The sequence below is a fragment of the Sciurus carolinensis genome, chromosome 3 (assembly GCF_902686445.1).
Source record: "Sciurus carolinensis chromosome 3, mSciCar1.2, whole genome shotgun sequence".
NCBI classification, from domain to species: Eukaryota; Metazoa; Chordata; class Mammalia; order Rodentia; family Sciuridae; genus Sciurus; species Sciurus carolinensis.
Genome location: NC_062215.1, coordinates 177,156,724 through 177,172,589, shown reverse-complemented (window position 1 = coordinate 177,172,589; position 15,866 = coordinate 177,156,724). Strand labels below are relative to the sequence as shown.

The 15,866-nt window shown below is 47.9% G+C and overlaps 2 protein-coding genes across 3 annotated transcripts in view; both read right to left on the bottom strand.

The window, feature by feature from the left end:
• Nucleotides 1–15,866, bottom strand: part of LOC124979722 (UDP-glucuronosyltransferase 1-6-like) — a 124,319-nt gene that overhangs the window by 67,322 nt on the left and 41,131 nt on the right. The gene's annotated exons all lie outside the window — the stretch shown is intronic.
• Nucleotides 3,744–4,677, bottom strand: LOC124981346 (UDP-glucuronosyltransferase 1-2-like). The gene has a single exon (XM_047547648.1). It carries the CDS (start codon nt 4,650–4,652, stop codon nt 3,744–3,746), a length of 909 nt encoding a protein of 302 aa, XP_047403604.1. The 5' UTR covers nt 4,653–4,677.

Sequence of the window (15,866 nt, the reverse complement as noted above, 5' to 3'; positions counted from 1 at the left end):
CAGCTCTCCTCAAGTCTGGCTGAGCATGCTGGATCGGTAGTCAACGACGGGTAAGGAAGGAGGTAACCGCGTACCGACCTAAGACAGGAGCTGTAGCATGCTCTGCAGTTATCCGATGACGGGTAAGGACGATGGTTGACCACTCCGCCTAAGACAGGCACGATCCCGAGCCAGCATTCTTTTAATAAATAAAAAAGGGGGAGCTGTCGGGGTACTGCAGACCCCCAGCCCTTCGGCGTGGCCAAGATGGCGCCTGGCAAGGTGCCAAGGAAGTGCTGAGAACAAAACCAGGTACCTCCAGCAGACTAATACTCTCTGCCAACAAGTGGCGTTATTTGAGGAAGTTAATGTGATTGGTCATGGGTCCTCGTGGACACTGCATGATTGCTATATCCACACTATTGTGCTCCATTGCTGTCCATGCTTTCCCCTCGTGATCTATAAGCTGATTGGTTGTTGTATGTAATGTAAGGTGCTTGCAAGAGCGGCCCGCCGCTGCTGGCCAGCCAGAAGAAGCAGACTGCAGAAAATAAAGAACTTGCCCTGATCCGGTTTCGTGTTTCTCTGCGGGCAGGGGATGCGATAATGCCATTCAAAATAAACCCCCCCAAAAATAAAATAAAATGCTTGGGAAATAAATCTAATCAAAGCTGTAGAAGAACTCTACAGTGAAAACAATGGAACACTGACTTGGGAAACTGAAGACCTTCGCAGATGGAACAAAACTCCCATGTCCATAGACAGGCAGAATTTATATTGTCAAACTGGCAATACTACCAAGGCATGATAGAGACTCAATGCATCCCCATCAAAATACCAATGACACTCTTCACAGGACTAGAAAACCAGTCCCAAAATTCATTTGGAAGAATAAGACCTAGAATAGACAAAGCCATTCTGGGCAAGGAGAGTGAGGTTAGAGGCATCATAATGCCACATCTCAAGTCATACTACACAGCCAGAGAAACAAAGAGAACATGGGGTAGGCATTAAAACAGACATGAAGATCGATGCACAGCACAGAGGACACACAGTCAAGTACACATAGATAGTCGGCTGTACCTAACGAAGGTGCCAAAAATATAAGTGGGAGAAAACGGTCTTCTTAACAAATGGTGCCGGGAAAAATGAACATCAAAATGAAGGAAAAAAAGGATCCCTATTTTGACTCTGCACAAAAATCAACATCAAATTGATCAAAGACCTAGGAATTAGAAGAGAAATTCTGCCAATGCTAGAAGAAAACATGTGGTCAACACTCCTGGAAGCTAGAGCAAATGAGGAAAACGTGGGAAACCCCGGAAAACAGAAGGGAGCACGGAAGAGTAGAGGATGGATAGGGAAAGGGAAGAGGGAGGAGAAAGGACGGGAAAGGTGGAACTTAATTACAGTTTACATATAATGACAGTGACATACATATTCCTGTGTATATTCACTTACGTATCTGTGTGTGTCTATATATATAAATACATATCCCAGAGTGAATTTCACCCCTACATACACACCTCTAAGGGAATGATTATTTAAAAAGCTGTAAATAATTATGATGAAGAACAGTAAAGAAAGAGGGGAAAGAGAGAGAGGGAGGGAAGTGAAAGGGAAGAAGTGAGGATGGACAAGGAGGAGATGACACTGCATGGCATGTATCAACATGATCCCCTACGTTATGTGCAACTATGATGCACGACTTTAAGAAAGAGAAGGCAAAAAAGGATGCGTTTTTTTCAAATGCACATTTAAAGCAAAGCAAAATGATTCTGCAGAAAAAAAGATCAACAACATAAATAGCATCTCGCAGAGATGCTCTTCCAGGAAAATGGGAAATAAGGAGAAAAGGAAGATGAACATGAAGACCATGGTCACGGAGCCTACAGAGCAGAGAGGAATGGATGACAGGTGTGCTTCAGGAAGAAACCAGAACAAAACTTCAGGGGCTTGATGGAGGACAGCCTTCAAGCTCTGAGAAGGATCTGGGGTGAATTTCAGGCTTCCTGCCTGTGGCAGGCAGAAGAATGGCCCCAAAAGGCTCACCACATCCTAATCCCTGAAACCCGTGAAACTGTTGCATTGCGTGGCAACGGGACTGTGCAGGTATGGTCAAGGGTGTTGATGAGAAGTGACTGTCCTGGAGTTCTGGGCAGGCCCACAGTGGCCACATGGGCCCAAATAACTGAAAGAGGGAGAGGTGGCCATCAGAGCTTTCAACACGCTACACCACATCCACAAGGAAATGAGAAAGGGACACTGAACTCCAGAATTAAAAACAAGAAGGAATGTTTCTAACAAGAGGAAGCAGTATTGTAAATAGAATGAGCTTACATGACGGACAAGAGAGGAAGACAATCAATCACATATATTGTATGAATGGCCAGAACTCTCACATCTAAGGAAGTACCAGAGTGCAGTTTCCAGAAAAATACTTTGAAATGATTTAAAAAATTGTCACAATATTTTTGGGAAAAGAAAAGAGATTCACCAGGCACAGTGGTGAACACCTGTAATCCCACCAGCTCGGGAAACTGAGGCAGAAGGATCACCAGTTGAAAGAGCCTCAGCAACTTCACAGACCATAAGAAACTCGGGCAGCCCTGGGTTCAATGCCTCGTACAAAAAAAAAAAAAGATCTCAAATATGAAATAAAATATAAAATAAAGCTGTTCCCCCACCTCCCAACTTACAACCTAGCTCGAGAGTCTACCAATCCTAGCTAGCTATTGGTTCATCAGTCAGCTTGCAAGTATCCTTCTCCGTTATTGGTCCCCTGTAAGCCCGCGGAATTCAACTGCTTAAGAATAGCTCTCCCGCCATTTTCTCTCTCTTTTTCTCCTCCTTGCTTTTATGCTCTCTCCTCCTGGCTTTTCACTCTCTCTTGTGCACACTGTCTCTCTTTTTCTCTCATCCTCTCTCTTACCCTGCAGGGAGACACTCTGCCTTTTGCTTAATAAACTCTCTTATGAGAGTTCCCATGTCCAGAGTGGTTTCTGGGTTCTTACATGAAGTCAGTGTATATATATACATATAAATATCACAGTGAATTTCACCCTTAAATATACACCTCTAAAGGACTGATAATTTACAAATATGAGCATTCAGTTGCATCAGGAGGAAAACTCAGTTATATGACACCTGGTTTTGAGAACTGGGTCGATTTATGAGTTTACTGCACAAAAATAGGAAATGTGCAATTTCGGCTGTACATCTAGGAACACTTACAAACTGGCCATGCAGCAGCCACAGGTGCCATGCGACTAGGAAGCATTTCAAACCTGACTCATCCTAATGAAGCCATGCTGCATAAGTAGAACACACAGTAGGTTGCTTCCTCTCCACTGACTGCTTGGTTTTGAGAGCACTCTCCAGCCCTCCCCAGACAGAACCATTACAAACTATGTCAACAAGCCCAACCTGCTGGTTGCTGTACATTTCCACTAAACACCTGCAAGCAAATCTGCCCATATGGGTCAGTCCATTCCTCAATTTCTCCACTGCTGCACAGGGAGGACATGGCAACACCTGGAGAGTTCTGCCCTGACAAACAGACAGCTGGGAGTCACATCACTGCTTGTCAGTCATGACACAGACCCCATGCCAGCCTCTCAGCCCCATGGTGGTCAGTGCAAACCTTAAGCACATGAGCAAAGACGCCTTAACAATTTAACTCACTGAAGACGATTAGGAGAAGGAGACACAGGAAACATGAGGGACACCAGAGGTAAGTAAGCACTGGACAGCAAGTTTCTTTTTCAAGGTACTCTGCCTGGAACATGGACTGGAAAGGGACCAATACAGACCTGAGAGAGTGGCTTCCTGTGGACACAGTTTATTCCTCCAATGAAGACCATGTTGGGCATGACAGGCCTGGGGTAGTCCAACACAAAGTCCCCTCTGAACAACCACACTGATGCATGGCTGAAAATATCCACCAAAGACACCTCTCTCTGTAAAAGCTCAGAGGCCAGGTTCGCATAAGGAGTAAAACCAATATTGCAAAAGTAGTTCAAGAATAGAGGATACAGCATGTTCTTGACCCTTTGCAGGAAGGTCATGTGGTCTGAATTCATTGTCAGTAACCTAGGAATATATGACGAAGGGTTTGGGCACTGTGTGCCCTCAGAGTCAAAGTTGCAGGGAAGGGCTCGCAGAAAAAACACAGCAGGAATATCCAGGTACTTAGCCAACACGGTCCCACAGGGGGAAACTGGATCTGTCAAAACCACATCGAACGAACTGGAATTCAAATGACTGATAAGGGTCTTGTTATGCAGAACCGCTGTACATGAATTGTAATATAGCATAGACAGGTTTTTGGAAACTTCCATGAAATTTACAAACATCTTCAGATAATGATTTTGTTCAAACACAACTGGAAGAACAGCAAACAGCATGTGTCTGAATTCTTCTTCTGTATATGAAACAGCATATGTTTCCAGGGAGAAAAAGTCTTCACTCTTGACATGAATATTCACCTCTGGAGCCAGGACCACAGTGTGATGGCCTCGGGCATGGAGCTCCCGCACAACATCCCGCATGCTCAGCCAGTGGCTGCCCTCCATGGGCACCACCAGCACCTTCCTGCCCTCAGCCCTGGGCAACACACACAGCAAGAACAACACTGCAAGCCCTCGCAGGGGCCCCTGGAGCCCCACAGCCATCTGCACTGAAGCCTGCAGCAGGCGACGTTCCACACCAAGCTCTGCCACCTTCAGCATTTCCTTTGACTTTAGTATGTTGTCACATAGCCATCTACCAGAACCAGCTGTCATTGGACTACAGAGTTAATCATTAAGGAATCATAGCACAGAAACTCCATCCCTGCCTTCCACCACTGCCCCACCCTATACCTACCTCTGAGGAGAAAGAGATCTTATCTCTTCTTCCTGGGAAAACTTCTCTGACCGCGAACTCTCCCTTGCGGACATCCTAGTTCACCTCTTGACTTTCAACCAGTTCCCAGAAGGAGGCTCTGAGACCCACTACATCCGCTCAACTCCTCTTTTAGCCACAGTCTCTCTCTCAGAGTGACTGATGTTTGGCACCTGATGCAACCTCACTACTGGATGTGGCCCTATCTGCTGATTCCTTAAATTCTCACATGGCATTCATGAGTAGCAGGAGGGTTTAAGAAGAGATCATTGCTAAAGTAGCTTCCCAAAACACAGAGGGGGTTCCTGGCTTTCTGCTTTGGTGCACTAACTTCCAAGGACATCATTGTAATTTCAGAGGACACTATCTGAAGCAGTTGTCAGCAATGCATCAACCATCGAGGGATCTTAAAATCCAGATATGATGACCTCATTGTGCAAAAGTGTCTGGAAGAACGGTGGAGGGACCACAAAAAATATCTCCAGGGGTCAGGCCAGCCTATCACGGGCATAAAGTGCATTCTGAGAGACTCATGGCCCCAAGGGCTGCTCCCCTCAATGCCAGAGTGAGCCAGAGCCTGCCTGGGGCCTGGCCCTGTCTCAACCTCCCCTGCCCTGAAGGAAGGCCACAGTCTTCTGCACTCTGGTTAGGGATGTGTGTGGACACTAACTGAACCTGTCACATCCTGAGCTTGTCATGCGACTTTCCTCCAGGATCACTTCCCTTCTCTGGACACCCTCACACAGTGGCCTTGGACTATAGGGTGAGTGCTCATGTGCAATGTTACCTGCATAAAATCACAAGAGGGAGTGGCGGGTGGCTGAGGAGTCAGACTTGAAGAGTGTTGATGCCGACACAGCTGCTGCTGAAATCTCAGCAAGAGGCGCTGCCGTGGACATTGCCAGCCAACACCACGTGCCCTGGCAGGGGCAGCAGCTTGCTGGACGTGGACCCCACTGCTTCTGCCCAGAACTCAATATTCTCTCTTACTTCAGTCCCTGCAGTGATACTGCAGGAGAGACCCCGGGGCCACATTACAGTCCTCCTGGCCTGGAGGGCCTCACACAGCGCCTGGTGCCAGGTGCTAGGACACAGTCAGCCCAGGGGTTCAAGGGGGTGTCTGCTCCGCTCCACTCCAGTCACCAATCCAGACTCGAATTCTGTCAAGGCACAAGGAGGGCCGCACATGAAATGTTCTTGATTTTGTGCAAAACAGTTGTAGAAGTGACACAGGCCAAGCAACACCTCTTTGGGCCTTTTTTTGTTTTTGTCTTTGGTACCAGGAATTGAACTCAGGAGCACTGGGCCACTGATGCACACCCCCAGCCCTATTTTGTATTTTACTGAGAGACAGGCTCTCACTGAGTGCTTAGCACCTTGCCATTGGTGAGGCTGGCCTTGAACTCCAGATCCTCGTGTCCCAGCCTGCCAGCTGCAGGGATTACAGGTATGCCCCATTGAGTTCAGACTCACTGGGGTTTGTATCATAAAAAAGAAATCTTAAGTTACAGCTGGAGGAATTCCTGGCTTCTGGTGGGAGTGGCATCTCTCCCTCCTGACCAAGGATCATCCCCAAATGAGGCACACTCACTCAAAGGTTCTGAGGGTGAGGACAACAACACCCCTTTGGGGACACTGGGGTCACAATTCACCCAGACTCGCTGCTCAGCTGGGAGCCTGACCTCTCTCCTGGAGGCCAAGGCAGGCACTGAAGGAGCTGTGGCACTGCCACCTTTGTGCTGGTAAGTATCCATCCTCCAGTGGGGTGCATGATGATCTATACTAGCCAGCCTGAACCCTCCTTGAGGCCATGTGCAGAGGGCAGGGCAGGGGGCAGGGGTGCAGAGGGTCAGGGACACAACCCTTGTGACAGAGCAAATGGAGGAGTCCACCAAGGGGCGTGTAGAGCACAGGGCAGCAGAAGAGCCTGGTCTGAGAAGGCAGGGCTGCCACACAGGGCAGACTGTGTGGGCTTCCCGTCCAACACTTAGGACTCCATCCAGATGAAACTCCAGAGAAGACAGACTCTAGTCTCTGGTGGCTGAAAGCACATCAGCGATGCCTAGGGCTTGGAGGTCGAGTTGGGGGTTAAGACTGGACACTGAAGGTTATCAGAAAATGGCGAGGAACATTTCTTGAAAGTGGTGGTGGTTGCGCAAGTCTGCACAGTTGGTGTACTTAGAAGTGCACAGTGAAGTGGCACATTCACTGCATGTAAGTATCACCTCCATGATGTCCCCAGCACACACTGCACTCATACCAGGCCATTCGAGGAGAAAGAATCTCTGCTGGTAAAGACCAGAACTACCATACAACAACCAACATATTCCAAGGCAAAATAACAGCAAAAGAGCTACATCTAATAATATTCCTTCACGAGTGCTCTGGTGTTTGAGTTTCAAGGTTAATTTACATGCATCACAACACAGAAGAATCTGCTCAAATGGAACTGGAAGTAGTTTTCCATTACAAAATGCTAATAAGACCAAAAGGTTTCCTAGAGAGGCTGACAAATTGTTCTTTCTCCTGGACACTCTCATTGAGGTTCCACCCACATTTTCTTAGAAGAAATTTACATTACAACAGAGATATCCATAATGATAACAGGATCATAGGATAGACTACCAAAGAGAAATTGGACATTTAAACAGGAAACAACTTTAATATGGCTAATTCCCACAGGAGCAAGTCCTTTCCTGTCTCATCCAAGTGAATACCCCTCTTCTAGACCCTCAAGTGTACTTCAGACCAAGACAGAACAGGTGGCCCGGACCTCAACCACTCTCTGGCCCACAACATTTGGTTCAGAGATGGACAGGAGACTTAATCAGAACCCATACTATAGAGGATTTGTACTAGGATCCAGGCAACCGGACTGAGGCTAGAGCCCCTGCCATTGGGCTCTCTGGAGGCTGGAGTGGTTATCATCTCCATGGAAGCTGACACCAGAAATGGAGAGAAAAATAGGTGCTGGTCATGTGATTTGACCCCAGTGCAAGTCACTCTTAACAACACATACCACATTGTTCCAATATGTGAAAAGATAAGTTAACTTGTGGCAGAGAATCTTCCCAAAAATCATTGCATCAAGAGCATGGTGGCGTTGCTGGTACTCCGGATTTCGCTGTTATTGTATTAAACCTAGGATGCCCCACCTCCGCAGCTGGGTACATTCACTGAAGACACCTGTGCATGTCGGCGTTAGAAGCTAAGACTGCTCACTGTAGTATTGTCCTCAGCAGTCAAAACCAGTGTGAAACCCAGTATCCATCAACGTGACAATCGATAAATAAATCCTGTGTATTCACACAATTCTTCACTGAAAATACACAAACCACAAGGTGCAAGAACACTCAAAACACAAACCTCTCAAACACAAGGTTCAACAAAAAAACCAGACAAACAGCATGCATGCTTCTATCTATATAAAGTGCCAGAACCAGTCACGCGCATCTGTGTTCTGCAGAGAACATACTTAGGTGGTAACCTGCAAGAAAAAGTACGAATAATCATCAAGAAGTCGGAGGAAAGATGGAAAGGGGGAATGATGCCTGCACACGGATACACTGGGGTGGTCCACAGGTTCACAGCAAAAAGAAGAGTGCTTTCAGGGTCCCTCGGCTGTGCTGCAAAGATGGGTCCCTGGAGATGAGACTCTGTCCACGTGGGACCTGGGAGACCACCTCCCCACAAATCCGAGGCTTCTGCGGACTCCTCGCCCATCTGTGGGTGCTAATGCTGCTGTGCCTGACTAGTACTCACACTGCAGCAGCTGGTGTGGAGCAGAGCCTGCTGCTGGATCAAGGGGTCGCACGCAGCACCAGGTAAACAGGTGCTCGGAGTCCCATGTGGAGACCGCTGGCCGGCTCCTCCCAGGCATTGCTACTGGGGCCTGGTGTTCTGTCTCATCGTCCTCCCAGCCCCAGGTTCCAGGATGCTCTACTAGTCACAGAGAGGAAGTCAGCATGGGCTAGAGGATGAACCCAAGGAGTTGGGGCAGGGACAGGGCAGCAAAACTGATACCCACATCTGCTCCACCTCTCATCTGCACCCCTAACCTAAGCTTTGAGAAAACACTAGGAATCGCTGCTATGCTGCTGGAAAGCCATCAGCACCATGCAGCCTGGACACCCTCAAATGCCCAGCCTGCGATGAGACTTCAAAGGTCATTTGCACTGAGCAAGACTACCACAGCCCAAAGACCCATACAGAGTTTCACGTGATGAATACACTTGGTCCCGGCGCTTATGCAGTGGCTGATGTTCAAAGGGTACTTCTTTCAGGGTCACGGATCAATCAGTCCAAAGGACACCATCCATGTATCCCATGGAGGGAGCAACATCCTTCGGGTTATGCAATGCTACGACCCCAGTTCGCCTATCCCCACTCCACCTTTGCCTCGGTCAGGGCCTGCTTCAAAGACCCACTGCCTCGGTCAGGGCCTGCTTCAAAGACCCACTGCCTGAGCAGGCACGTTGCATCCCACGTTTAGGAGGGCTTTGTGCTCTGTGTAATACTCACCAGCACTACGATGAAATTCTCTTGCGCTTTTTCAAAGAATTCTCTGTGCATTTTGCACTGGGACACATAAAACATGGACTCATCTGTTATAGACCCAACTGCTCAAGGTCTTGAAAGATACGAACTGAAAGGTGACTTTCTTAAGGATCCCTGTGACTATTATCTCACAGCTCTGATTTGGGCAAAGACCTTCAGGTCCCAGAGCTGTCAGTTCACTTTCCTCTCCCTTCACAGCTTCTTGCAGACCTATCAGCCACTTCTCTGTCTTACCACAAGCAGTACCACTGGCTTCTCTACAGAACTGAAGGTCATCCCCCCTCCTGGTTCTCTCTCTCCTTTGTTTTTCAGTGCTGGAGATGGAACCCAGGCCTGTGCACACCCTAGGAAAGTGCTCCACCAGCCAGCTCTTCCACTCCTCCTTTCAGGAAAGGAACTTACTCATCATTACATCTGCCTAACATGCATCAGCCAAAAATATGTGCAGTGCTGAAGGATACGGTGTGAGCCAGCTGAGAAGACAAGTCTCTGGTGAGTATCATCCAGAACACAAGCAAAACAAAACAAAACCCTGGTTGGAAAGAGAGTCCAACATAATCAAAAACTGAGAGTATTCCTGGCTAGCATAGCCCACCTGCAAGAAATACTAAGAAAACTCTTCAGGTGGGACCCAAGCCACCTCTTTAGATAATTTGAATCCACACACACGTGCACAAAACAGCAGTAACTGTAATCCCGTTACTGTAAGAGACGATATGAATGCACAGTCCTTCCCTTGGTTCTCCTCTCAGATCTAAAAACAATTCTGTGTATGATTGCAGCAGGGGCCCTACAGCATGCACAATTGTCGTATCTTTACATTAATGCTGCCTAGGAGGCAGGTGGGAGCAAAGGTGATTAGGGCTAAGAAGTGACACCAGGGAACCATGACCCACAAGAACAAGTGAAGAGAACCAGGAATGATACATAACACGGCTAATAGAACAAACTCTGTCACCATAAACCTGTTCTTTCTTTCTTCATGTTCTTGAAAACGTAAACAGTTATAGCAACAGTAACACAATGCAAGACAGGTCAGCTGGAATCACAATAGCTACCGGTAACTTAAAATTTACAGATAAGGGCTAGGTACACTCAGAAAATAACTGTAACAAAGAGTTGGAACTACCATTAAAGAAATTAAAAGACAATACTAGAACAATATCCACTTAATGCAAAGAAAGAAGTAGGGAGGAACAGAAGAGCAAAAAAAAAAAAAAATCGGAGAGAGGAATAGATCAAGAAAGTAAACTGGCAGACATAAACCTATCTATATAAATAACAGCATCAAACATAAAGGGGTTACACAGCGTACCAAAGACAAAGCTGGTCACTTGGCTGAAAAATAAGGTCCAATGATATCCTGTCTAGAGAACACATGTTTGGGATTCAAAAACATGAACACATTCATGAAAAAAATACATGTCCACAAGGTAATGTAATGGAAAAGAGATTATGAAAAATCAACCACAAGAGGGTGGAGTGCCTGATATCTGACAAAACAGAATTTGAAACAGAAAACACTACTGCATGTAAGAGGGCCATTGGGTGAAAATACAAGTGTCCACCCAGGTACAATAAACTGAGTACACAGCAAGCAGAAGGATCACAAAGAGCACAGAGGAACTGTACCATAGCACATCAGAGAACATCAACAACACCAAGCTGGTGGGAAATGTACACAAACTGGACAAAATCTTCAGCTGCGGAACAAAGAGAAGAGACAGGACTCCAATCATTAACAACAGGGTGGAAAGAGGGAAGCTACACCAAGCTCACCAGAGTGAAAACGTACTACAAAGGCTCACTCCAAACCATCGCTGCCCACAAAGTAGATAGCATCATATGGGAAAGTCCTGGGAAGAAACAAACTACTGAAACTGCTTCAAGAGGAAACACAAAATCCATAGGACTAGGGCCAGTGGAAGGATTGAATACGTAATTCTAAAACTTCCCACAAATAAGAGCCCAGGACCAGACACTTCACAAGGAAATTCTATCACACAGGCAAAGAACGAACCCCAATTCTTCACAGTTCATCCCACGTGATGGGAAAGTAGGAAACACCTCCCAGCTCATTCCACGAGTTCAGGAATACACTGACCCCAAACCACACAAAACCTTCCCAACAACCTAAAACATGCACATGCAGAAGTCCTAAAATAAATACTATTGTACCAACTCTAGTGACATCTCAAAAGGATTATACAGCATGGTAAGTGGGGCTGTCCCAGGAATCCAAGGGGGACTTGACACCTGAAAATCAATTCAATTCTGTGACTTACCACCATATCACGGAAGAGAGGAGAGGACGCACAACATGTTCACCTTAGTAGACACAGACAAAGCATTTGACAAAATGCAACAGCCCGTGTCTGAGAGCAATACTCAACAAACAAGGAGTAGATGGCAGGGTCCTCAGTTGAACCTGGGATCTACAAAAGACCTCCAGTCTCACTGCCAGTGCAGACTGAACGTTTTCCTTCTCAGATCAGCACCAAGATCCGAAGGACTGCTCAGTCTGTTTCATTTAACACCACTCTGGAGCTTCCCCCAAGCAATTAGACAGCAAAGGGGACAAAAGGCTCCGAATTGCAAAGGCACAAGTAGAGTCACTTCAGTTAGGACACAATTGTATTTTCCACGCACAACTTCCTGAGAATTCAGTTAAAAACTGAGAACAAATGAACACCTTCAGCAAGAGTTCCAGAGCAACACGCAAAGGTCGACTGCTTATCCGCACACCAGCAATGAGTGATCCAAATTTAATGAACACATGTCCATGGAAAGCACCATCAGAAGGAATAGATTCCAGGGGAACGATTCGACTTTCCCATAATAAAAACGACCGAATGGTGTTCAATGATATTAAAGAAGACCTAATTAGACAGGAAGGCACCTCAGTATGAAGATTTATCATTGTTAAGATGGCAATGGGTCTCAAGGAGATCTGCAAATTAAACACGATTCCTGGCAAAATTCACGACGTTCTTTTTAATTGACCAACTAATCCTAAGATTCACGTAGAAATTCAAGGTACCCACCACCGCAGAAACCATCTTGAAATTAATGGCAAGGTTGGAAGATTCACAATGCCCAATTTCAACCTTACTACATAGCTACAGAACTGTCCACGGCAGCACCACTCAGAGTAGCCCAAAAGTGGGACCCAAATGCCCACGAACTCACTGACAGATAAAAGGTGGTACATCCATAAGTGGAATATGATTCAGGCATAAAAGTGAAGTATTGATACATGCTGCAGCATGGGCGAGCCATAAAACCATGCCAGGTAAAAGGCAGACACAAAGCCACACGTTGTATGACTCCCGTGATAGGAAACGTGCACAACAGGTAGATCCACAGAGACAGAAAGGAGACAGGTTTGCCCAGGCTGGGTAGGTGGGAATGAGCAGTGGCTGCTTTAAGTGGGTGAGCGTCCTTTGCAGGGACTAATGAAAGGTCTGGAACAAGATGGTGGTCGGTGTCTGGACTGATGTCAACAAAGTGCACGCTTTAAAACGGTAAATCTTTTTATGCGTATTTTATCACAATGAGAAAACGGCCCGATCAGCTGGAAAGACAGTTTGGTGGCACCTCAAAAGCAGAAACTTGCAGCTACCACAGAACCCAGAAATTCCACCCTTAGCACTACACCCAAGAGAACAGAAAGCACATGTCCACACAAACCTGCACACGAGTGTAAACAGCACTTGGATCCTAGTAGCCAGAGGGTGGACTCCACCCAATGTCCTTCAGCACACAAGCAGACACATAGTGTGACACACCCACGGACTCCATCATTATTGGCAATAAAAACCTGTGCCCACCACTGCTGAGCCCCGACTCCTGATGCAGGGGGAAGCTGACCACATGTGTGTTTCCATTCCTGGGAAACATCCAGAAGAGCCACACAGACAGGGAGCAGCTCTACAGTTTCCAGGGTCTGCAGCAAAGGAGTAGTGACTGCTGACAGACAAGGTGCGTCCGGGAGGATTGCCAGATCGTGGTAAGGTGCACCAGAGAGTCTGCACAAATCTTGAATGGAAAACAGGCAAACTATAAAGATTCAGTGAGTGAACTGCATGGCTCGTGAATTACTGTCAATAAAATGGTTTTTGAACACGCACTTAAAACAAAAAGGGTTCCAACATTACACAAAGGCATGAGAAGTAAAACTTTTAAATCAATCTCTTCGTAACATTACCTAAATTGTCAGGCAAGTGTCTGGTTTTGTGGATGTTCATGGCTAGCACTCAGTAAACACCCTGACTCATGCCAACTTTTGTCACACTCAGAAAATAACTTATTAACAGAATCACTGCTGCCAAAACTCTCCACAACTGGTAACCGCCAAGAGAATGTCATAAAGATAAGCTTGAGATGTGGCAAGAGAGGCCAAATATTGAAAGCTCTACAGTCACTGGCCTAAAACATGCAAGTTAAAAAGTGCCAGTTAAGGATGACTTGCATTTTGGGGTTCTGTGTCCTGTCTTGCCAGGACTCCTCCCGGGCTCCACCAGGAAATGCCAAGATGTGAGCCTAAAGGTGTCTCCTGTACAGTCCTGGAGAGAGTTGGGACCTCAAGGCCCATGCCACCTCCCTGGAGAGAGTCAGTGAAATGCACGTGGCATTTACTTACACTGGAGATCCCAACCATTGACATTTGGGGCCAGACAAGGCTTTGTTGGCTTTGGCACATTCTTACCCACCGTGGGATTTTAAGCCCCATGCCTGGCCTCTGTGTGTCACATGACGGTATCATCCCTCCAGCTGTGACACCTAAAGTGTCTCCAGTCATTTCCCCCGGGGGGCAAGGTAGACCCCCGTGGAGAACTACTACTGACATGACTGTGGAACAACACAGGAGTAGGAACTTCCTATCAGTATGGAACCAGGCTCCAAGGAGGACAGCACCAGGGCCACTTGGCCCCTGTCTGTCTCCAAAGCAGAGTCACATGCTGTGTGGGGCCATGGATCCTCAGCAGCCCTGTAAAGAGCTGAAGCACACACTGTCACCCCATTTTCAGAGAGGAAGCTGAAGTCCAAGGTCAAGAGCCCAGGAGCAGGCTGGTGCCGGGGCCGACTCACCAGTGAGCCTCCTTCCTTCCCTTCCTGTGGTCGGGCATAATGGGGAAAGGGTGGTGGGCAAGCAGGAACAGGGGAGTGAGTGACATGGGCCTGCCTTATTGTGCTGTGTTCTGAGGAGCCTGCAGCCTCAGGCATGTCCCAGGCTAACTGGGGGCCTTGACCCAGAGCCTTGCTCATGAAGTGTGCCAGTAAGACAGCACCTGTCCAAGACCTCGCTCCTTGTTACTCTAGTGCCCGGCAGCCCCGTACCACTGGGCGGCATTCCCGCTTCCACGTGCCCCGTGGGCTTGGTGTTGCCGGCCCTCCCACCACTTGCTAAGCACTTCCTTCTCTGGATGGAGAAATGAGCAGTCAGACTCAGCCGCCCCCTGTCCCAGCCACAGAGCTGGGTTCCAATCCAGGCCTGTAGCTCCCACCCCTGGGCTCAGACAGGACCCATGTTGGGGCCAAGGCAGGGATCCCTGGGGCCAGCAAAGGGCTTCCCAGGACGAGCTGAGACTGGGGCTCAGCTCTCATTCTGGCCCTGCTCAGCGTCTGGACAGGGAGGGTGTGCTTCCTCCTGGAGCCCAGGCTCTGGCCACAACCTGGCTGCAGGGTCTAGGCAGTCCCAGTAGGGAGAGAAGCAGCGTGTCCTCTGCAAGGTTTGAGAGTGGACTGGACTGGGATTGACCTCTGAATTCCTCTGTTGAGCTCTGTTGAGCTCCAATTGACCTCTAATACTTGAACACAAAGCTAAGTCCTCTTGAAACAAAGAAAGATATTTGCAACCTGAGCTCCTCAGATGGAAAAGACGTTAGCTGTGAGACAGAGGGAACCCAACTAAATAGCAAGAGGACCACACAGAGAGCATGGTCTGGCTTGGACTTGAGCCCCTGTGAGCAAGAGGAGAAGAGCCTAGGAATAAGCTTCTTTTCTGAGGCAACACTGGGTGAGATTCTGGGAAAGAAGTGAGGCTCAGAGGTAGTCAGGGTTGGGGAGGCAGCTGGGAGAGCCTGTTGCCCAGCCCCACCAACAGCGCTCTTGGGGCAGATGACAAGACCCGCAGGACTCGGTAAGCGGTTGCAGAACCTCTGGGCAGCCTGCTGGCCCATCCTACAGGTTCTCCCAGAAGAAACCACCATCCTGACCATCAAGAAGCCTCTCCAAGGACCAGTGTGGGCAGGAGCAACTGGGCAGCCTCTGAGGGGGGATGAGGTTCCTCCGGCAGAAGAAGCTGCAGTCAGACTCACTCTATCCTGGCCTAGGGGGCATGCGACCTGGTCATGCTGCCACAGGGGAGGGTCCTGCACATCAGAGGGACCCCGAGAAGCACACTTACTTGAGGGTGAGTCATGGCACTGTGCAATGCTCACCCG

What these genes read in the sequence shown, in the direction of transcription:
- LOC124981346 (XM_047547648.1), bottom strand. Translation starts at nt 4,652, where the DNA reads ATGGCTGTGGGGCTCCAGGGGCCCCTGCGAGGGCTTGCAGTGTTGTTC.